Source organism: Trematomus bernacchii, unplaced genomic scaffold, assembly GCF_902827165.1.
Source record: "Trematomus bernacchii unplaced genomic scaffold, fTreBer1.1, whole genome shotgun sequence".
Classification (NCBI taxonomy): Eukaryota; Metazoa; Chordata; class Actinopteri; order Perciformes; family Nototheniidae; genus Trematomus; species Trematomus bernacchii.
The window spans coordinates 4,839,508-4,862,725 of record NW_022987608.1 but is presented as its reverse complement, the minus strand read 5'-3'; the positions used below and the strand labels follow the sequence as shown (position 1 = coordinate 4,862,725).

The 23,218-nt window shown below is 41.7% G+C and overlaps 1 protein-coding gene across 7 annotated transcripts in view; it reads right to left on the bottom strand.

Moving 5' to 3' along the window:
• Positions 1-23,000, bottom strand: part of cald1a (caldesmon 1a) — a 49,426-nt gene extending 26,426 nt beyond the window's left edge. For 6 of the 7 annotated variants that reach the window (XR_004555973.1, XM_034131584.1, XM_034131586.1 and 3 more), the window contains exons 1-2: positions 22,894-23,000; positions 639-724 (exon numbers count right to left, since the gene is read on the bottom strand). Coding sequence is in view for 6 of the 7 variants with exons in the window: in XM_034131584.1 (XP_033987475.1) it covers positions 639-715 (77 nt within the window). In the remaining variant the exon portion in view is untranslated. Of the gene's footprint in view, positions 1-638; positions 725-1,743; positions 1,894-22,893 lie in introns of those variants that run through there. The other variant, XM_034131585.1, reaches the window with a different exon arrangement.
• Positions 23,001-23,218: the final 218 nt, after the last annotated feature.

Here is a 23,218-nt window from a genome sequence, read left to right as displayed (position 1 = left end):
GCAGCCCACATGGAGAGGCTCGAGTGAAAAGGCTCTATTAAATGCCTCCTTGGCACACCATGTATCAAGTTCTTGCAATAAAAAAAAACCTTTTTACTAGTTTTGATTACTGCACTTGCCGTGTTACCGCTCAATCACAAAGCTGAGATGAACTTTACCTTAATCAATTCCTCCCATTGAATCAAAAGGAAGTTCACAAGGCCGCGGTTCCTGGGAGAGAAAATTGGAAAGAGGGGCGGGAGGGCGCGATTGAACATTCCCACTTAAAGGTCATCTCTTTGCTTATCAGATTTCTTATCAACCTGTTTTTGCCTCCAGCCCAGGTCGGGGAAGCCAATATTTGCTGAGTGATGCTTTTAAAGACCGAGGGGAGGGTCTAAGCCGTTAAAGCTGGCGCCCTGTTCCGACTTGGCATGAACATCAGTGCACTGACAACCGGAGCCTCATTACACAACAGCAGCTTCACACAGCCAAAGATCTTCTTAAGGGACAGCTAGTTCTGTGGCTCCAACTACAAATTAATCCATTGTAGAAAAGTGACTTTCTTTAAACACTTTCTGCTTTATGAGATCATTTATTGAAAAATCATAGTGTACTAATCTGCAGACGTGAATGACAGACAACCAAACGGGTCTTACCGCTCGGCCTCCAGGCGCATCTCCTCTCGTTTCTGCCTCCTCAGCTCCCGGCGCTGCTCAAAGTCCATTTCCTCCATGATTGTGCCCTGAGGGATGACATCACCAAACACAGACATGTTGATTTGCTCACTTTCAGGAAGGCAGAAAGGAAGGGAAGACGAAAATGTATTCATTTAAGCATCCTGAGAGGGCTGGAATACTTGTTGAACAAAGCTTAAGTTCTCTGATATCTGGGAAGTACTGTATTTTAAATTACAATTCTTAAATAATAAAAAATGTAAATGTAGATTTGATTCTAGATTCAAAATGCCTTCACACATGGGACATGGGTATTTCAGAGTTTATTATATTCCTGCTAATGCAAATGCAACATCCTGCTGCTGTGGCTTCAAATTTAAATCATTTTTAGGGCAAAACATGGACAGCTTTTATTGTACAGCAGCCACAGGAAAGACAATGCAAAGCACTGAACAGTTATTCTTCAAAACTGTCATTTTGCAGGTATTTTTTTATCAGCTTTTCATTATTTTTTATTATTGAAAAGAACAAAAGAAAGTTGAGAGGCTCAATGAGGGTTTGCCGTTTCATTTAACCACTGTAAGCTGCAAGTACGGTTGTTGCCAAATCGACGAAGCATAACATCCTAAAGATAATAACTTACTAACATCTTTCTACGCACAGTACACATCAGAAGTGTGTGGTCGTGAAAATGTCCGTCTCAGATGCAAACTGCCTGAAACGATACCAAGAAACTTTGGTGGACAACAGAGGAATGAGGAAGAATCCAACACAGGATGTTAACTCAATCAGTTAAGAACAACTCTCACTAAAAATACCCCAGTGGGTTACGTGACTGCACTGAGGACCAAGACCACCCAGGAGCTGTGAGCCTCCCATCATACATCCTCAAACTACATCTTCTAACCCTAACAGCAGCACGGTAAACATAGGACAAACGAAGGTGCATGACAGTTTACAGAATAAATAGACCGTTGTGTTAAGACCCTTTGTGGTGATAGAACATTCAAGTGGCAGAAAATAAGATGCTTGAGAGTGCAACAGGATCATTTGAAGAAACAAAAAGGAAGAACGTTGACTGTCATACCTTGAATTCAAACAATTGTGTTTTCCTTCACACCATACCAGTGTCTCACAATGCTCTCTCCAAGCAGACAATGCTACAACGTGAAGTAAGAGTCTCCCACAGTCCGGCCTCAGCTGACAGAAAAGGCAAATGCCTGTTCCCTTCCCCTCCCTGCTAGTCCCTCCCTCCATCCTCCAGTGACCTCCTTCCTTCTTTCCCTTAGCCTTGCCCCCTTACTCCCTCCCTCCCTCCCTCCCTTCGCCGTCTCCTCTCCCTATCTCCACTGCTAACTTTTCCTGTTCTGTGCCCACATGTCAGAGCTTGGCTAAACTCTGTTCTCGGACGTGACTCGGCTCTTGAGGCTAGCTTCCTGTGTGCTACAAGCGTGCTTTTTCTTCGTGTATCTGCACACCGGAAAGGTTGAAAGAGAGCCTCTTCACACATCTGTATATAAGTATGCATGCACACAGGCACGCAACTTTACAGCGTTTGTGTGCATGCATTCACACAGAGCAATAAGCATACTAATGAGAATGTACACACGGACAGGAAACACACAGAGAAGCTAAAAGAAAAAATGCATGACTGAGGAATCCTACTCCCCCTCCCCACTGCATCTTCTCACCCAGCCCCCCCCCCCCTTTCCCTATTTGAGCCTGTACAGTAAACACAGCTTTGTCTCCCCGCTATTACACTGTAAAAACCACTGTGACTCGGAGGAGGGAGAGATATTTTAAATACCGCAAAAATGCACTCTCTATGTTTAGATGCACTCTGAGTGTTATTTGCAAAACGACAGGGGAGGTGGGGGAGGGGATTTAATGCGGGGCTATACAACCGTAATTAAGACGAAATGAACGCAATAAGTAAAACCGACAAGGCCTCCAAACATCACCAGTCTAATCACATACTTCCTAGAAGCAGCGACGCCAAGGGAGACAAAGTTATTAGCAACACAAGCACGGCGGCATATACATTTGCAGTTATTGTTGCAAATAATGCGTGATTTATGCAGCGGAGGAGACTGCGTTTTCATTTGGTGTTCAGGTTTGTTAGAAGAAAAAAGAAAGGGTTATAGATCGTTTAAAAACATGCCATTTACAAAGTCAATTAGAATGAAAGTAGGTTTGTGATTGCAGCGGGCCATATATATACGTGAGTTTACATGAATCATAAACCTGAGGTAATTATATTTGATTTACGGTGTATGAATAGGGCTGTGAAATGAATGCAAGAGTGAATGCGGCACAGTCGCATTGTCTCGTCTCCACGTGGGAGAGCACCGGGAAGAAGAGGAAGCCTGTGGCTCGCAGACAAGGCCCTCAGTAAGACGTAGAAGTGTAACGGTTGTGTATATCACTGGAGGGACCACCCGCACTTTGCAAAAGCTAACGAGAGGAAGACAGCATTCCATAAAGTTGAGCAACCTGGAGTCGCACGTTTGGGACTTTTCCAGACTTTTAGCCTGTCTTAGCATGTCCACTGTAAAACCTCTTCTTCTGCCTGTTACGTTTTGACCATTTGTCAAACCTGCGTCCATACATCCTGCCCTCACTTCTTATTCTGTCTCTATTGACTCCCCTCCTCCCCCTCTTTCTCTTCCCCTGCCTGCCCCCACTTCTACAATGGCTATAATGACACATTTACCAGTCAAATTACTACCTGTCGAGACTGCCAGACCCTGGCACAGAACCCAGTGACTAAGTGCCAGCCTCTTAGAAAGCCTTAAAAGCCAAGTTGATATTATCCTGACAGCCACTGGGATTACACCCCCCTTATAATGCCTCTATCTTCTCACGAAGTCTTGGGTTAAAAGCACCAAAACAATGGGCCCCTATTGGACAAATGAGGCACGTAGCAGATCAAGCAGCAGTCTGGGAGTAAAGCTGAAGAATGGGCCAGCAGAACGTCTATTTTTGGTCTTTGGTGAAATGTTCCTAACGCTGGCTTTGCATTCTTCTAAGTGGAGCTTTTTGGTCAGATTTTGTAACTGTGATCAGTCAGAACAACCATCCCCTCACCACCTTAAGACAAACACATTCATCTCCACATTATGGCTATGGAGCTATGCGAGGAATGCTTCTATTTAACCTCTGATTTTAGCAGAGGGGACTTGAAAGAGCCTCCAATTACTCACTCAGATGCCAGTTACAGACAACTCCTCATTTGGAATTTCCTTTGTGTGCAGTGACGGTTTTAGTTGCTGAATAAAAGGGAATGAATGTGAGGATAAACAAGTAAAAACTAGCTTTACGCACGCTGTATGCTTTCTAGCTGTGAGGTTGGCAAATAAAGGAACAATGGTTACTTGTTGCAGCTGGTGGTTACAAGGATTAGTCACAAATCAAATTGATTTACTTTATTTTGAAGTGACTTTTATGACAGTAAAAATAATACCTGCTACGTTCTAGTCTCAAACATGTTGGAATACAAATCCCTTTTTATAAAGACAAAGATTTTACATCAACCCTTTATTCCCTTTATTTTATCCTCTTAACAGAACATGTCTAAAGGCAGAACTCAAATTAAGTCAATTGATGCTTGGACTAGTGCTTATTTAGCCTTTTAGAACAATAGGTGTACTTCAAAACTTATGCATATGTGCATTTGAGCCAGTCTACAGCCATGCTAACAGCTCTGTGCGGCTTTGCCTGTAAGCCAAATGCCACATTCACCGAGCTATAATGCTTACATGTTAATGTTAGGGAGACCTATAATGTTAACAATGTTCAGTAACAAGCACTTTTTAATTTTTTATTATCATCTAATGCCACATTTCCACTGACTTGCACGCTCTACTCTAATAGACTTTTTTTGGAATAGTACATGGAATCTTTTGGAACCAACTCACTCAAAGTTTCAAGCAGCTGAACCGAAGAAGGTTGAATCAAAATACCGCCGCCCTCTGATTGGTCAAAGAGAATTGTCAATGATAAAAAGCTGAATATCCTGCACAATCCCCTAATTTTCATTAGCGGAGTCAATAGTGATATCAATGCATATATTTGTTAAAACGGAAGCCTGCAAATTACGGCCAAAAATAGTGTAGATGTTTCTCTCTTTGGTTTCAAATGAATGGATTCAGTGTTGTGTTATTACTGTAGTTTTATGAGGCACCGCTACGGCGATAAGCTGATCACCCCTGCTACATTAAGAAAAGTGAGCATCGGTTACACAACAGTGCCAACAACAAGTCTGCAGTTAACAATCGGTAGATGAACCCTTTAAAACATGAATGCTGCATTATGAGAGGAGAGGCAGAGTTATATCTCCAGCAGCCACAGAGACACAGCTGTCCAGGTGTCCAGGTGAAGAGAGGTATTCCAGTTATCTGGAATGTGAAGGTAACACGGACACAAAGCCCGGTCTTTCTAGTCTTTGCATCAATGGAAGGAAATATTTCGTCCACCTGCTATGGTTGGTATGTTGAAGAAGTTTCACTATTTGACCTGTCGCTTACCGTTTAACTTTCAGAAATAATATGCTGCCGTGGAGACTAGCTGACACAGGAGATGTCAAAGCTATGTGAAACATGCCTTTTGTAAAATGATACACCGAAATAAATTGAATATATCATTGTGTATTGTGGAAAATCAGGCCTGAGAAAAGCAAGCAGCAGGATTTCAGTATTGTGCCGTCTTCACCTATCAATACTCGGTCAGTCAGACTAAAAATGTCAGGGCTTTTGTCAAAAGTTAGAACAGGACGAAATTACAATTGTCTCCTCAGTTCAAAACTTTGAAGCTTTTATTATGACAGCCTCTCTTAAAAACAATCACAGGTCTCTCTGTTTTCGCTAAAAGTCCCCTTATCTTTGAGGTCCTCTGTCAAGCTTTCTTGGAAACAAAGTTATGTTTACAATCAGGTTTTCTTGCATTTCTTGCCTAACATAACATTTGCAAAGCTGTTTTTGTTATTGTTGCATTGCTTGTACTCAATTTGGCAAAATCTCAGTATTCTTGTCCACTGGCTTTTTCCGGTTGTATTGCACTACTAGTGTTCAACAACTTTAGAAAGTATTGCACTGAAACACATAATTAAAGAACTCATACTTGGAGGGTTTCAATTTTCAGTGCGTAGGAGTTGACTAACACTACGGGAATTAAACAGCTAACACAGACACGCTCCTCCATTTGCATCCAGCTGTTGACAAACTACTGTAAATTTTCCATTTATGGGAGTATTGGATACCTACATGACAGAGAACAAACCCACACTTAAACCAGAAAGGTGCTTTGGTTCAGAATAAGCAAATATATACTGCATCGCTAAATATTTTGTGAAATAATGATCACATTTTTTACTGTTTTATCGCACAGATAAGCTTCCGCAGTAACACAGGGAGAAGAGGGGAATAAAGAGAAGGAGATAATGCATGCCTGTAGGTCGTGCACACCAACAGCTGTTTTATCTGAGGCTCTGGGGACAGTTTGAATTGGGTAAACCTAACGTTTTCTGCAGGGGTAAGGAGTCTCCGGAGATTAGTCTGACAGGGCGGGTAAAATATGCTCAGACTGTGTGTCAGTATCACGATAAACACTATTTAAATGTATAAATGTGTGTATTGATGTAAATGTGTGCGTGGTAATTTGGCACAGAGGAAATGCATATGACAGATTTTCTGTATCAACTTTACGGGATGTGAGAATGTATGTTTTTACAAGTGTATTACTGAAAGTACGTATGGCCACCGCAAGTACAGTATGTGTGTTTATGGTACGGTAAATGTGTGTACACGTGTGATATCCATCACCACCTACAGCGCTGTGTTTGGAAAGCTGGCCTTGTGGTTGTGGTTCCCTGCGCTATGCATCTCCTCTCACACGTCCAGGCCTCGGCAGCATTAACACGTTTACAGTCCCAGGGTGCGGAGCGGCGCTGGATGAGCATTCATAAATTCACTGGAGGTTTTTTGGCGCACCAAGGCCAAGATTTTTTTTCTTTCTTTCCATCCCCGCTCGTCCATCTCTGCTTCATCCGTCATCTAGTGTCACTTTTTATGCCTGCCTTTTACAGCCTGAACAGATACTCTGGTGGGTTGGAATTAATGAAGGATACTATGTATTGCTATATAATAGGGCTGTGACGTTTTGTCTAAAATGTTCTTTGCTGTTTGAGCTGGGGAAATGATTAAATATTTACATCTGTTTCCTGTGTATTAGCACAGAATACTGGTATACAGGAAGAAGCTTGTCTATCTGACCCGCTGCTGTCAACTAGGCTATTGTTTCTCTTCTATCTAATGCCAACACAAGACTGAGTGGATAATAATGTCACCCAAAAAACTAGAGAGGAAATATTAAACATTCGAAACATGTACATTTGTGTTATGTGAAAAGGTAATAAGAAGATATAATGGTTATGTTTAAAAAAAGAAAGGTCTCTATTATCAGTCGCCTAGTCTTTGCCAATGCAGTTTATTTATTTATTTGTACTGTCATCTTCTCACTGATCCTATCTCCTCTTGGACCACAATGCAGCAGCTTAGCCAACAGCTGCAGAGTATGTGTTACGCTACCATATAAGGACACTCATATGGGTTGGTTTGCTATGAATCAAGTAGAGTAATTGGTTTAATATTTCATAGGATTTACCCATCTCCAAGCAGCTAAGCTTATTTCTGTATTTGTCTGCATTTCATTTCACAGTGTGAAAATCAACCACAATAGCTTGTCAAAGCAGAGGGTCTTCAGCTGCGACTATATATGCAAGGCAACATACTGTATGAGGTGGCCAAGTGCATCAGACCTCAGCACAATCTCAATACCATCTGCTTTCCACTCGCACTCTATCTCCTCCAAAACAATTTTTTGAAAGTGTGGCTTCGGCTGGAATGAGGAAAAATGTCACTGAGCTTGAGCAGACAGTATTCATAGGCAAACTTGAGAAGCTAATGCCACTGTGGCAAGTGAAACGCGGCGGAATAAAGTGCTGATGGTTTTGAGGGTTGGGGCAAGAAATGGGCTCGGGTCCCTGAATGCCTCAGATGGATTGTCATTACTGACTTTAGATGTGGCGATCAGACAGTTTCCTCAAATCCCCTCAACAATATTCTCTGCGCTGACTTTCAGATGGAAGACGAACCAGCCAGAGGAAATTTCCCTTCAGTGTAAGAAAAGACCTGAAGGTAAAAGATGTTAAGTTTCCATTTGCTGGAGAAAAAGGAGACTCCTGCATTCCCAGACAATGGTTCACATTCCATAACACCTCTCTGTGCCCTGTGAATCATACACTCTGAGACAGACTGACTGAGGTTATCTGTTCACACACAGCCAAGGAAATCTCAATGGAATACCTTGTGTGTGTTATATTTTATAGGCTGCTAGCAGGATACACTAAGCACTGCTGGTATTAATCATTAACCACTCCATTTATGAATTCCAAAAAAGCAGCATTCAAAATGAAGGTAGAGAAAGCCTGATTTTCTCATGTACACTGAAAGTTAGATCAGTCACGTACAATGACTCAAAGTCTGATTGGTGCATAATAGGTGACATCATCTTTATCCAGAAAGGCCCGCCCACCTCAAACCAGTAAAAAAAAGCCAAGGAAAAATTCAGATACAGAAGTCCTTCGTGGACTAACATTCAGTTTATTATGCTCTTTGGGTTTTCCCGTTCCTGCAGTTCTATAGGTTTCTTTCTGTGCATGTAAATGGTTTGCGAAAGCTAAAATCCCAAAGTTCCCTACAGAGGAAGTTTCCTGAAAATGAGCATAATAGGGCCCATTTAAATGCAAAAAATGTACATTGAGAAAATTGGTTTTCAAGGTCTGAAGGTACATCACTTTAAAAAACAACTTCCTAGTTTGTCTTTCACCCGCTCTACTTGCCAAAGTTGTGCACGCACAGTCTTTCTGTACACCAAGGTATTATTAGCAACATATTGGCAGCGCTTTCTCCTTTTGCCTCCAAGTAAAGTGGTTGAGATAATCTGGCTTGACTCTTGGCATGTTTACAACCTGTCTAATCTTCAGACGGCTTGTGTTTCTTTCCCTATTGTTGTAGTGATGACTTAATGTTCCCAGATCTCAGTAATTATTTATCACAGCTAATAAAAACGATGACTACAAAACGTACCCAGCTCTAGCCCTCGTGTCTTTCTTTCTCAAACAGCATGTTGTTAGATGCTCCGGATAACAAATAGCAGTTGTTTCGATTATCTATCAAAGTAAAAAATCTGATTTGGAAAAGCAGCTGCATTTTGATACGCTTAAACTCTTGTGTTGCCCTGATTAAAACAAATGACTGTCCATGTAGCATTCTTCAATTGTTTTACTTTCCGCTGTCAGACTGATAACCTGCTAGTCCTCTGGTGTATTTATTTCGAATGTGACTCACAATCTTTTAATATCTTCTCCTCTCACTTTCCCACACATGGACGGGAGTTTCGTATCGCTCCTCACACTTTAGGCTGTGTTCAATCTGAAGGTATTATGACCTTTTTTCTTCTGCGGAGACGCAGCTGAAAACACCTGAACGTCACCAGCCGGCGTTCCCCTTCAGGTTGAGGGTGTGTTTATGTGTCTTTAAACCTCACGCCTGAAGCTAAGTCACACTTAAATTGCAATAAAAACATTACCCGGCATGACATATCCATCATCTGAATCGCACAGGCCGGTGTTAGCCTACAGATGCTCCATTTAAACAGAAAACACCATCTGTATTCTCATTTTTGAGCAGATCTCACTAAATTCAGCATCAGCAAGTTTCAGAAATCTGTAGCTCTTAAAAGTGAACCACTGAAATGAGATAATACATTCTTATTTGTCAGCTGCTGAACTAATTTACCAAATGAAATAACTGCCCGAGAGGGTTATAAAACATTGTCCTACTTTTAGATGCGGGTTTTAAGAGGGACATTTGCATTAGAAGTTGAATTCTTGCTGTCTAAATCATAAATAAAACTGTAAAAAGGCAAGTTCTTAGTGAAACTGCAGCAAGAGCCAGCAGAAATCCTCTCCAGTCGTACATTTTAACAGGCTTGTGTCCCATTTTAAAGTGCACTTTCAGATGCAACACCCACAATCAGGCAGAATTGGAGAAAAAGCATTCCTAAAAGCACAAATCCCACACAAAATAGGGATGTTTGTACGGCATGAAAAGGCTACTGCACCCTGGCCGTGCTCCATATGACCAAATATGGAAAGAAAAAATGCTGCCTTTTCCCGTAACCAAACTGGAAAAAAAAAAAAAAAAAGAGGGGGGGAGGTTCTCTTGCATGCTGCGTTGCACAGCGAGATAGAGCTCTCACACTCTCTACACAGTGGCCATGGAGTTGGCTTCCTCTCAAAACAGAATGACTGATGGTGATGTTGGACCTGTGGTGACATCTCGGCGGTGAACACTGTTGGGTACACACACACACACACACCTGCACGACTCAGGAGTCATGAGAGAGAGGCACACCGATCCTTTAACTACGCTGACATTTCATTTTTAAACACAAACGAAAAGCTCTCTTCAGTTCCACATAGAGTCTAGGCAGTGCTCTTGGAGTCCGGAGCCCCCTGGAAGAGAACATTCCTCTCGGTGAAAAAGCAGCCGTCTCAAAGGCCACAGTCCTCTGCTTAAGTTAGAAATGGTTTGTTTATCTACCCCCCTAGCCCCTCCTCGCTATATGGAGCGGCTCTGACATTCTCCCGCCGCTTCAAAAAATGCCAAATTATTTTTGTCTCCTGTTCGCTCAGGATCCAGACAGTTTTAGTACTCTTATGTAAGCACTTTCTTGAAAAAAAAAGACATTACATATTCTGGTGCAAATATGCAAGATGTCAAATCATCTCAATACATATGCACCGCCTGTACCTGACTTGCCATAATAACAATATGTTGTGTAATTCCACAAGGACGTTACAGTCGAAAATGTTTTTTGTCACTCGGTGTCAGAACGTACATGCTATAAAAAAAAGCCAGACTGTATAAAACCACACTATAATAGCTTCAAACAAACCAGGACTAATGAATAAATACATGCAATTTTGTCCACATCATTCACCTGTCATAACAAAGTGGAGTTATGATGAATACACAAGGACAACATCATCGAGCCACTTAGTACTTGAGAGCGCACTGTGACTTATAAGTATATTAAATAGGATTCTAAATAAATAATGACAGACAGATGCTGTATGAGGCCAATGACAAAGGAGGGGATAGTATCCACTGAAAAAAAAAACTGAAGAGGTAATTTAATGGTCTTGGAAACCTATTTCACCATTTTCTCATTTCAAGCAAGGCACACGGGAACATGTGACATGTCTCGAATCCATTCCTCATGCGTCTCTCGTGTCCCTTTCCAAACGAAAAGCCGCCCCCCCCCCCCTTGTTCCTTCAGGACAGACTGTCTTGACACCTGCCTTCTGTCAGAGTAAATGAGCCCCGGGCAGCAGTCTGTGTCTCCTCAACAGGACATTAATCTGCTACTAGTGAGCTGACCAGAGAGACTAGTGGAACCAGAGTGCTGATATATGGTGGGTTTTAGTGTAAAAACTGCTACTGCCGACACTGCAGCAAGAGAACAGTTTATCCAGCTGATGGCAATAAAGCAGAGTTGAACGGAAAGGGATAAAAACAGGACGGAACAGAGCAGAAAATGCCCTCTGCTACGCTTTAAATCCTTGCTTTCTTTTAAGATCTGCGAGTTAAAGTTCAACAGAAACTGAAATATCACAGTTTCAATCACTGCAATAAAGCCAGCGTGTCTGGGTATAAGACCCCCAGGCAATCCTGAACTTATACTTTTTTTTAATAAGTGTAATTCACTTGGGATATGCACCACAGTTCAATGACTAAAAATGTAAAAGTATACGTGATCAGCATGAGCCACGGCAGCCCACAGCCTCTGGTACACGGGCAATAACGTGACATGCTGGAAACATTAAGTGGAACATAAAAATGTATTTCTCATAAAGCCTGAGAGGTTCCCGATGTGTTTCTCTAAGGCGAAAAAATTGAAAGAAAATGGATCCGCTGAACATTTGTGACATGCTCCCTATAAAAGGCACGTTTCTGTCGCGGTGGACGTGTGGCTCTCTGTGGCCCGACAGAAATTACACTTTGGTGAAAGAAGGAATAAAAACGGTGGAGTGATTTATGTGGCTGGCTCGAACCACACTCAGAGAAAACGTCTTCCCATCATACCTTACATGGAAACATACATGAGGTTAGAGTGAGGCTAGAAAGCATGATGCAATGCCCCACATGCTGAGAGCCTGTTGAAAACATGACAGCTGAGTGCAAACCCTGACACAAGATTGCCTTTTTTGCACATCTCCTTTCACAGAAAACATATTTATTTAAATCTTTCCAAAATGTCATAAATCTTTATCTCTGTTGCCTTACTTTAACACACAAGTCAGTAAGTCGCAGCAGTGGAATGCCCTTTCTTTTGTGTGTGCTGCGAGGCTTTTTCAAGGGTATTACAAGACAAGGTATTTTTCAAAATAAGGGGCTGCATTCCTGGAGAGAGATAGGAGGAGATTACGGAGTGGGGTAGGGGTGCCAGGGGAGCAAGATGACCTGACCAAGCAGGTCTTTTCACCCTGACAGTCCTTTCAGTTCAGGCTTATAATGGCAGAAATCTGAGGGTTTTATTCGAAGGCACGTTTGGTGTCCATCGTGTGACTCTCTATATCTCTCTGGGCATTCATGCAGCCCTGACATGCTCTTTGAGAGCTGAAGCAGGGCCATATAATGGTGGATGTGCAGGGGCTCCTGAGCCAGGTGTTGAAACTACAAGCTGTCTCAGTGTACGCAGCAGACGGATGATAAATGGGCTTCACTGGCTGTGACAGCGATCAAGGGATTTTGTTTATGTTATGAGGAATTCAACAGGTTCAAGTAACATTACATCTCTGTAAGGCCTAACGGTACTTTACAAAAGAGTTATATTTACTTTCAGGTAAAGAGGTGGCAACATGTTAGCAAATAGCTATTTACATGTTCAATAGACATGGAGCAACACATTTTTGACTGGCCACCTGGCAAAGGCAACTCCAATATTCACTTTTCTTTTAGCTAAATCCTAATAGTCTCCGTGTCAGGTTTGTGCCAAGTAGGTTACAAAAACAGTTACCTGCTCTGACCAGAAACAAAGCTGATGAGACCGAACTAAAACTGTAAATAGCACAGTTACACGTATTCATTTAATCAATTTTTTTGCATAAAACTATTGAAAATGCGGATTTGATGAGAAACAAACACAAAGAAAGCATTTTATTTGAACAGAAACATTACCAAAGCTTTTCTATTTTGAAACCTGCATTATTAACATTTGCTAACCTGCCTTTTCCACATTGCTACTTTTTTTGACATGTTACCATCACAGGACTATTGATATGCTCAACAACACCTGCAAGAGATTAAATTGAATACTAATGTTACAGTAATAGTCATCTCGAAGTTTATTCTGGAACATCAAGAGTGCAACCATCCCACGGAAGAAAAACAGTAGTTACAAAAAGATGTACTGTAATAGAAAAAGGCAGAGCCCTGCTCTTGACAAAGGACTGCAGAAGTCAGCACAAAATTCAGTGAAGTAAACCACTCCTAATCCCGGTCCACCTACACTGGCAGACAGACATGATGCCAGGGACTAGAAATGTGAAGATGAAGATGAAATCCTGAAAGATATAATACCCCCGTGGAAAACATGGCATCTTTTTTTCCATCTTCCCTTGGTCAGTAGTATCATATTTCACGGTATTAAAGCATTAGCATTGCTTTGAATCAGCGGATGCACATTCTCCGAGTGACAGGGAGCTCACCTCTCCTTCCAAAAAATACATTCCACTCTCCTCATACCTCAAATCCTTTCAGGGCTCTACAGGACTAAAGTTCACTAGCTTTACCAGATCTCATTTTCGTGCATGGCTGTTATTATTAGAGCGGCAGCCAGCCAGCATGGACGGTACACGTCTGCTGCCCCACCTCTAGGCAAAAAGCTTAATACGAAACTTTAATCTGCAGGTACAACGTAGGAAAGGTACTGTATGTCACGTTACACCCGGAAGGTGTGTTTGCACTGTTCATTGTTTCACATTTTCATATCTGCAGTATACAGTGGAAGGGCAACTATTGTGAGTACAGCGTCTCTCAGAAGAGTTACCCCCCATCTCTCCCTATTTCTTCTCGTTCTGTGGTTATGTGACTTCAGAATCCATTGCCAGAAATTCTAGGAAACCCTAGAGCTTCATGAGACATAACAAAGCTCTCTCTCTTCCTCTGTCTTTGTCTCTTTCATTGAAGATGACACTATGTTTCTCTGTCTGCCTTTTGCAGGCCTGGAAGCTCTGCAGCTCTTTCTCCCCGAGAGTGAAAAAGTAATTTTCTTCAGTGTCTGATTGGCTCCTATCACATTAATTGAAATGGTGGAGTTTCTTACTTCTAATGCCTGAGCTAATGCCAGACCACAGACTGTTTAGTATTTGCTTAAAAGACCATGGAAGACACTATTAACGAATGCCATTAGTATGATGTGGAATTTACCACTAAATTGAGGATAAAATTCAGCTATGGGGGTTAATATATGTGCGGCAATTAAGCCTTCTAATTCCTGCATTTATTAGAATAACACATATCTCAGACAGCCATGAAATTGTAAATAATTGAGCGGTGCTCTTACGAGGCTTCTCTGGTTGCGCCGTCTAAGTTGCTGCAAGCTTTTTTTAGCTCATGACAAAACTGGAAATGAGATTTGGTTCGCAATGCACAGCTAAATGGGAATAATTTCATAACCCCTGGCTATAATCTGTCCATGGGGGGCTCATCAATCTCCTCACGCTTGAAAAGTGTCTCCTCCATCTGGATCACCTCTGCTCCCAAACACTAGATGCATGTTTGAGCCTCCTCGTACACTAGCACCTACAAAAATACCTATTCACCCACACCCACCACCCACCTTGTGTTTATGTTCAGAGCTTGAGTGACTGGTATTTCATTTCGGCCTGCCCGAAGCCCTTTTGCACAGTTTAGGTTGGCCGGTGTACCATTACTGGTCATTAAGTCTAACCTGAACTAATAGGGGCCCATTTTCCAAGGTGGTCTCCCAGGTGGCTGTCACTGAAGTGAGTGGCACTGCGGGGCCGAGGGTTCGACTCGGGCACACTGCAGCTCAGTGAAAATCTGCCGGGACTCGAGCCAGACTCCATCATACACTGGCCGCAGTTCTTTGATAACAAGAAGCCATTGTTGTAGGGGGGCGTCTGGGTGTTTTGTTTCTCATTAAGGCATGTTTGATGAGGCTAGCCCGAATGAGAACCTCAGCTCACCCCTCCTAAATATATTTGAACTTTCTTCAACATCTGATCTATTGAACCATCAACAATCCACCTAAAACGATTTGCTCGAATCATATCCTTCCAAAATCACTAGCACCCAAATGATGGTGTCTGCTTTACCTTCTGTGTAGGCCTTGTATTTTAAGCCAACAAATATAAAAAGTATTATCAGTATTATATATTTGAGCTTTTTGCAGATATATCAGTAAACGTGAATATATTGATAATGCTAAAATGCTAACAACATGCTACATAGTAAAACTAGCCTTAGGTAAGTAGAGCTTGAGATATAATGTATTAGCTTTTTGGAGATATAACAATTACTGTGTGTTTGTAAATAAGAATAAATTGAAGACACTGAAGCCATTACATCGTTTTTTGCATCAGAGATCACTTACTTGATAAAATGCTGAGCGCAGTACATAGCTTGGTCACTATTCTTGAAGAATAACATGATTTATCAACATAATATAAATATATTATGCACATATGACTAGGATACATCAGATTTTTCAAACTCAAAAAATCTGTATAAATCAACTAATGGTAGTTTACTCCTACAGTAAATATAATTAGGAGTATAAAATACCCCAACATCTTTGTTAGTTATGGCCTATTAACCCATCATACTTACAATTATTGAAATACACTACATTCCTACTAGCGAAATAACATTACAGAACCACATTCACATTTTTTGGATTGCTAATACAATAGATGAGAGCCATATTCTCTTTATAAACTCCATTCTCTTAGTTAAGGTTGCTGAATGACTCATGAGTTAATTAATATAGAAAACAAACAGTGTTTTTCATACACCATAATCCTAAGCACCCTAATATTTAAATGGCAGATGTCTCATTTAAACATAAAACAGTTCATATGTTTTAGCTGTGCCCTCCTCCGTGTGACATGTGTCATCATTAATCAGAAGAGAAGGAGCCATTAGTCGGAATATGGGGGTAATTAATCCACGCTCACACTCCATTAGATGTCATGCTCAATTTGCGCAGCGAGCTGTGTACTGGGTAAATAAGCAGGGACGACAGAACCCACAGCTATTATCCCCGTTCTCACATGCATCTCCAAGGAAAGCTATCATCTCAACACACACATCGTTCAAGAGGATATTAGTTCAATTTGAAGAATGAAATTACTGTCTATTTTTAAATAATTGTATTAATGTAGGTTTTTTTTTTGTTTCACGTAAGGAATTTGTGAACTCTGCTGTAATTGTACACATCTGTATCTCAAGTCATAAAACTGAGTGGACTTCGGCAAAGCCTTCAACAAGGTTAAACCATAGTAGGGCACATAGCATGAATCAGCCCTTAGTTTAATAAGTACCATTTGGCTGTCACCTCGGCGACTGCAGAGCTGCTCTATTACAGTAAAGCCCCTGCAGTACAGGGCTGGGGTTATTCAATAAAATCCTGACTGAGTGTTTCTCCCAATCACCACTGGCAGAGCTCTGATGAGGTAAAGAGCTCTCCTATGCCAGCCTCTGTCCCTACGGAGGACTGTCTGATTAAAATGGTTTTCTGAGGCCATATTTTTGTTCTCCTTGTCCTCTTGCCATACGCGAGTTAAAAGTAGAGAAGAAAAATTGACAAATGACTTAATGCGCACTGAAACGAATCCCTGAAATAGGTCTAATCTATAAAGGTCAATGATAGGTAGACGGATTGTACTTTTTGGTGAAATAGTTGGTATTGCTGAAAGACACGAATAAAGATGTAAAGTACTTGTACTACTGGTGTTCAGGGAGGGTAGGCTTCGCATCAGCCGCTCTGCGCTTTTGATCTTCAGCCTTAATCACTTTCACCCCGCCCCCCCTCCTCCGCCCTCGTAACAGGGCAGTGACATGTGAAGTGGAAAGAAATGGCAACAGCGGAGTGGCCCACTAGAGCCGCTGTCTTGCTCTCCCGTCCATTTGCCTTGCGTGTAATGCATTCCTGAGCAGTCCTCAGAGGCTCATATGTAAATGCCTGAGTATGCTTCTGATTAGGAGGCGCAAAGAGTACACTCTATAAATGCACTCTTAAACAATTACCGCTGCTCCCGACTGCAGCCCTGACACAGACCTCAGACTGTGCTGCTGCCTGACTTCCTTATTCAGGTAGGAAAGGTAGATGTGGACCATTTCAAACAATGAGCCTGGATATAAAAACAAGTCTGGCTTTGGATACCGGAGCAAGAAAAGCTTTCGAAATGTTAGGATTGAATGACAATTGTATTTGAAAATGATTTGCTCTACACTGTTTATTTTCACAAGTTTACAGAACAATATCTGCAGGCGTAAAAATGGATCCTCATTTAGGAGCTCTGCGTGCACAAATGCGGTCCCATGAGCACAGGGATGTGGCTCCTCGAGTTGACATTTGAGTCTTTGGAGGTGGAGATGCATTAGACAATGGCTGATATCTCTGCTCCGACAATGAGAATGATCACCATGCACTCCCATTAGTGCAACCACGTACAATTCTTATTCAAACACAAAAATGGACGCGTATGCAACCATTGTGTTCGCAATCTGGAGCCGGGAAATGTGTGATATATTCTTAAACAAGCCTACAGAGCATTTTAGTGTCTATTAGCTCTTTGTTTTGGATGTCCAATCATCCAATCCAATCATCAGTTGACCAGAAATAAAATTGCAAATGAATAATATGTCAAAACAGATGAATCACTTACAGAATATTAAAAATAACTGGTTTCACATTCTAACATGTTGCATAAACTTGACTTAACAATTCAATTATTAATCAAGATAATATTAAGCAGATATGATGGGAAATAAATCATTATTGAGATCACTTATTAAGTGACTAAGTTGTGACAACATTGTACTCTCCTTAGATTTGAAACCAAGACTCAGAAGTAGTTGGAATAAAACTCAACTTTGTAGCTATTCCAAAGAATGAAACAGAATTACAAAACAAATCTGACTCATGTGAATACCCATGTAAGGACACAGTGATTGTTTTATGTGCATGAGGTAAGACCTCACTTCCATCATTACCACATACAAGCCCGATCTCGCCAGTTCTCACTCCCATGATGGCAGGCGTCCAATGTGGACTCTACAAGCCGTCCTTCACATTCGCCATACACACTTCAGCACACGCAGAGCCTCTATAGCCGCAAGCAGAAATCCAGCATGCCTATAACTGACCTGCACACTGGCCTGTCTGTTTCCCTGTGCGATTCAGAGAGCGGTTAACCTCGCTAACTGTGTAAACACATGACATGTGTTTACACTCGATGGTATTTTTCACACGCCGCTGGGATTTACATCACCTTATTATTACCTCCACGGCCCTTTAATTCCTCCATTACCCACGAAAAATTTGATTTTTAAAAGGTGATTTGACAGGCTCTTGATAAGCTATGTTTATTTAGTTTTGGTTTGCGATGGGAGGAAGACAAGAGGTTGAGAGGAGAAAGGAGGAGGGGGAGGTGAAGAGAGGACAGGGAGGAAAGAATGGAAAGCTGGCAAAGGAAAGAAGCAGGGTGAATTGAGAATAAACGTTATAGTAATCATTTCTTTTTCAGAGAAAAGGGCTGAGGTAGAATAGATTGGTGTTAAAGGAGAGGAGAGAGGCACAGGAAAAGTTAATATAGCTGTTAGGAAAGAGACAAGTAAGGTGGTTTCTCTGCCACAGGGACAAACTGTGCACGTCTGAGGTCCCAGTGGGAGGACGCTGAAGGGAAACACAAGGCCAATCAGCTAACAGAGACATTTCCTGTGCTTGTTTTATCAGATGAGAAGAAGCCCAAAGGCTAAATGTCCCTCTTAACAATTTTGTACACTTCTCTGAATAACCTGCTTAGGGGAACGAAGGGAAGAACATGCATCTTTGTAGGATGACATCAGAAGCGCTGCTTAGGAGCACTGACCTCACTTTCGCACAATCAATCATCCACAAAGACCAGATGAAATGTAGGCCACGTGAATAAGAGAGGTTTTACCTTTTAAGATATAAAGCAAGGCCGCCTCATGATTTCAATCATCACCCACCAAAAAGAAAGTTTAGTTAGAGGGGAAAATACGCAATAGTGTGTTTTTATAGCTATGAAACTCCTGGAAAAGCTTGGCATCTGGCAACAAGCAGATGGCAGGCCAATATGGCAATTACCAACATTGACATGCCATGCTGCCTGTTAGGCAATCTGGCCTTGAGTGATAGCACTTTAAAGTCAGAATATGACACGAGTGAGAGGCTGATCTAACAAACCCTCTTCATTAGAGTGTGACTAAAGCCCAGAGGAATTCAAACACAGGTCTTTCATGCCCACATGACTGCTTCAGACAGGAGAATTCAAGTTTTGGAAATAGTTTGGAATGAAAGGATACAGATCTTTGGAAGAAGGATCATTATGACATTCTTTATACATGTGCATGTATCGAATTTGTTGCTTGAAAATAGCTTTAAAAATGTGGTTGGATTATATAAAACTACATTTGGTGGGGAAAATATTTTAGGGAGGGAGGGGGGTGAGAGTAAGCATCACCCATGAGACTAATTGTGCACAGAAACGCCACAACATCTAAGAGCACCGTATCTAAAACCATTCCATGTCAGCTTGGCAGCATAATGAGAAACACATCTCTTTTCTTTGAAATGGCAAGTAACAGGAATTTAAATTTGTATCACAAACACCTGGAAAAATCTTACGGTATATTTTCCAGGATCTAAATAAACATCGTCTAAGGTTACATGGCATTGTGTGACTTCACAAGCAATCAGGAAGGGCTACCAGTTTTTGCTTACCACTTGTTGACCGTTGCTACCCAAGGAAAGAGTTAAGAATTATTTTCCAACTCAAGATCTGCCCATCCATCCAAGCTCACCATATTATACAACTTGTGCGGTTCTGGATGCAGTGCATTCAAATTACATGCTATCAAATTCTAAGGCGAGGGGGAACAGAGCGAGTGTGCTGTGGGGCTCCAGGCCGGGGCCACAGTCCAAGGAGCGCTAGCTGCATGTCAATCATAATCACTTCAAATGAGCCGAACCTTGTCCTACTGCTGCTGTTGTCCAGGAAACACAAACCTAGCTTTATGCGATGTAACTGGTGGAAAATTATGTGAAGGATACCATTGATAAAACAGAAAGAATGCATTTAGCTTGTGGTTGTTTAGGCACGTTTGGGCAACATCTCTATCCATAACTACAGTCTTAGAACAAACAAATCTGAATCAAATTAAGACTGGAACACAGGAAACATGCTTGACATAGCTTCACTGGTCTGTTATGAGAAGAAACCAGAAAATAGCTCTGGCACCTGCTGTGTGGAAACAATGTATGTTTGGACTGAAATGTCCGAACCACAATTGGAAAACCTACACACTGAACCCAGTATAGGTAAACATCTATTTAAAAAAAGAACAGAATGGTCTGATCATTTGTGTTAGAAATTCGCCTCTGCCAGTTTTCCATTTAATTCAAATTCAGTTTGCCACTTGGTCGGCAGCCTTAGCTCAGTGGTGGTAAGAAGCCATTGCCTTGCAAGGAAACTCTGGATTCTTGCTTTGGAACTTGATACTGTGGTGGATTATGAGTATCTAGCATCAAACTATAACAACACACCCACATATGTTGCGTCGTGTTAACACTTAACTGCACAGGGAGAGATTCATAAATGCCTTGAGCTTTAACCCATGTTAAATATGCTGAGAATGAGGTACAATAATGATCCAATCCAACATTTAACCTATAAGTGTATGGAGAAGGGAGGGAGAAGGAGAGGGAGCCAGCATACAGTAACTAGAAGCCTTCACCGCACTGTGCAGTCCAGAGCCAGACTCCGGAAATGCATGGCAGTGTTCCCTACATCCTGCCGCCCAGCCCTAACCCTGGCCCTGGCTCTCGCCCTCACTGCCAAACCCCTGTTATCACTCTGTGCAATTACCTCCAGATTCTTCTGCGCCCATATCATATCGTGCCAATTATGAAATCCCCTTCTAAGTACACTACAAAGCACTATGCATTTTAGTGTAAAGCCTGCAGTTTGCTTTACGTGCTCCAGCCCAAAAATAGCTGAGTGAGAGAATGTATAAGCATGTGAATATGCATGTAAAAACTGGAGAAAAAAATCCTAGGGTTGTGATTCCCATTAGGGCTGCTCTTATCCCAGGAAATACTAATGTAGAAGTGGTAATGGAGTACTTGGAAATATAAAGTGTTAGTTAAGGGATGTGATTTAAAAAGAAAAAAACACATATGAAGAACTCAGTTGTAACACTGGAAGACTACATGTTGGGATTGAGAGTGAGTGAAAAAAAACATTGCATTATATAGCTATAAGTCAGGTTCAAGGCGTTGCAATAGTTAGCTAAAACTAACAGATAACAGTTGGATTTATTTGTCAAAAACAAAGAATAAAGTTGGAATAGTTAATGTTAAAGTAGTTAGCTTAAAGTCCTGGATAAAATAGTTTGCTAAAAGTAGCAGATCAAAAGTTAAAAACCGTTAGCTATAAGTCCTCTATTAAATGTTAAGTAGTTAGGTTAAATAAACTCATAATCTGTTGAAATAGTAAGCTAAAAGTCCTGGATACACTGTTAAAATAGTTACCTTAAAGTACCAGGTCAAATGTTGGAATAGTTAGCTTAAAGTACCTGATGAACTATTGAGGTTAGGTTGAAGTTCAATTGCATGAAGAAGTGATTATCCACTTTTATATAATACATAGTGTTGATTAGCATCTAGGATGGAACAATCCAATGAGCAGATATAGAAGATGAGGGTTGTTGTTCATGAAGGAGAGCTTTGGTTCATATGACGGGGCTGTGGGGGAACATCAAAATGTACCAGAAGGCTGTTATGCATTGCATTCCAGAGGCTTTTCCAATCACCTATCACCAGGTTGGGCCTGTGCCTTATAAGGAGAGGAGGGCACTTTCCACGTGTTTTCCAAACACTGCACAACTTATCAGATAGAGTTTCATGGACAATTACGATGCTGTCTCTCGCCCGAAAGCATTCCAAAAAGAAAAAGACCTACAGATCTAGCCTCTGCAGCTCCCTCCCTCCCCACTCTCCCATTTTCCATGCTTCCATTTCACAGATACTAGTATGTAATAAAGCCGAGATCAAAAGACCTGCTGGCCAACTGAAGTACAATGAGAGTTGAAGAGAGCCTTTTGCCTCAGGGGTGGTGGGACTGCAAAGAATGTGATACCTCAGAATTATGAGAAGTGGATTCATCTGCGAGTGAGCGGGCCTGCCTACTGCAAGACTGCCCTGTGGCTTTGTCTGCAGGAGATGCTGGATGTGTTTAAAGCTCTTACACCAAAGGACAATTGCCTCCTGTATCTCAGCATGCTCTTATGGTCACATTTAAACTTTTGAAGGGCATGTGGTGTGCTGGAAGCCGTATGGGGCCCATTCTTGCATATAGCCAACTTTGTAAACCTTCCACATGTCATATTTCAACAGGGTTGTCCACACTCTGCAGTCATGTGTCAGGAAAACAGCGTTCCTTTTAGCATTGGGAGGATACTATGAGTATTATAAACAAGCAGAAATATGGGCTGTCAACATATTTAGTGCTGAGGCGATGAGAAAGTTGTGTGGCTGTGGGTTTGGAGACACCACCCCCCCCCGCCCCCTGAAGGAGTGAGCGCGCATTACGGGAGTGGACGTACGCTTTTCTTTGTGTTGTCCCGCGGTGAATACAACATTAACATAACAGATCGGTGCATAGAAAAGTTTATTATAGCTCACAATCGTTTAGTGAACACACAAGCTACAGTTGAGACGCATAACATCGATAATCGCAAAAATAATTCGCTTAAGCATCCGCGCGACATAAACTTTCTCCCATGTGTTTTTAAAAGTTTACGCGTGGATTTAACAGGCGGTTTAAAGTTTTTGAGCTTACCTGTGGATCTTATCGGTTCAAAGAAGAGCTCTTGAGTCGATGAGGAGAGGAGAGGGAGCCAGTCTGCAGTCGGTCCTCCACTACACTCAATGATAAAAAACTGAGGATCAAGCCCCTCCCTTTAAGACATAACCGCACATCTACTCTTGGCTGCTCTTAAAAAAAAGTTAAACCACGGTTCAGACTGCTCTCACTCTCACAAAGCATGCACAAAGTTTGCCACAAAGAAAGCCGTCAACTTTTCGAATCATTTGTGCAGAACTCACAATAGGGGAAGGGATTTTGGGCAGAAAGTAACTCTTTTTGGTTATCCTTGAGGGGGCCT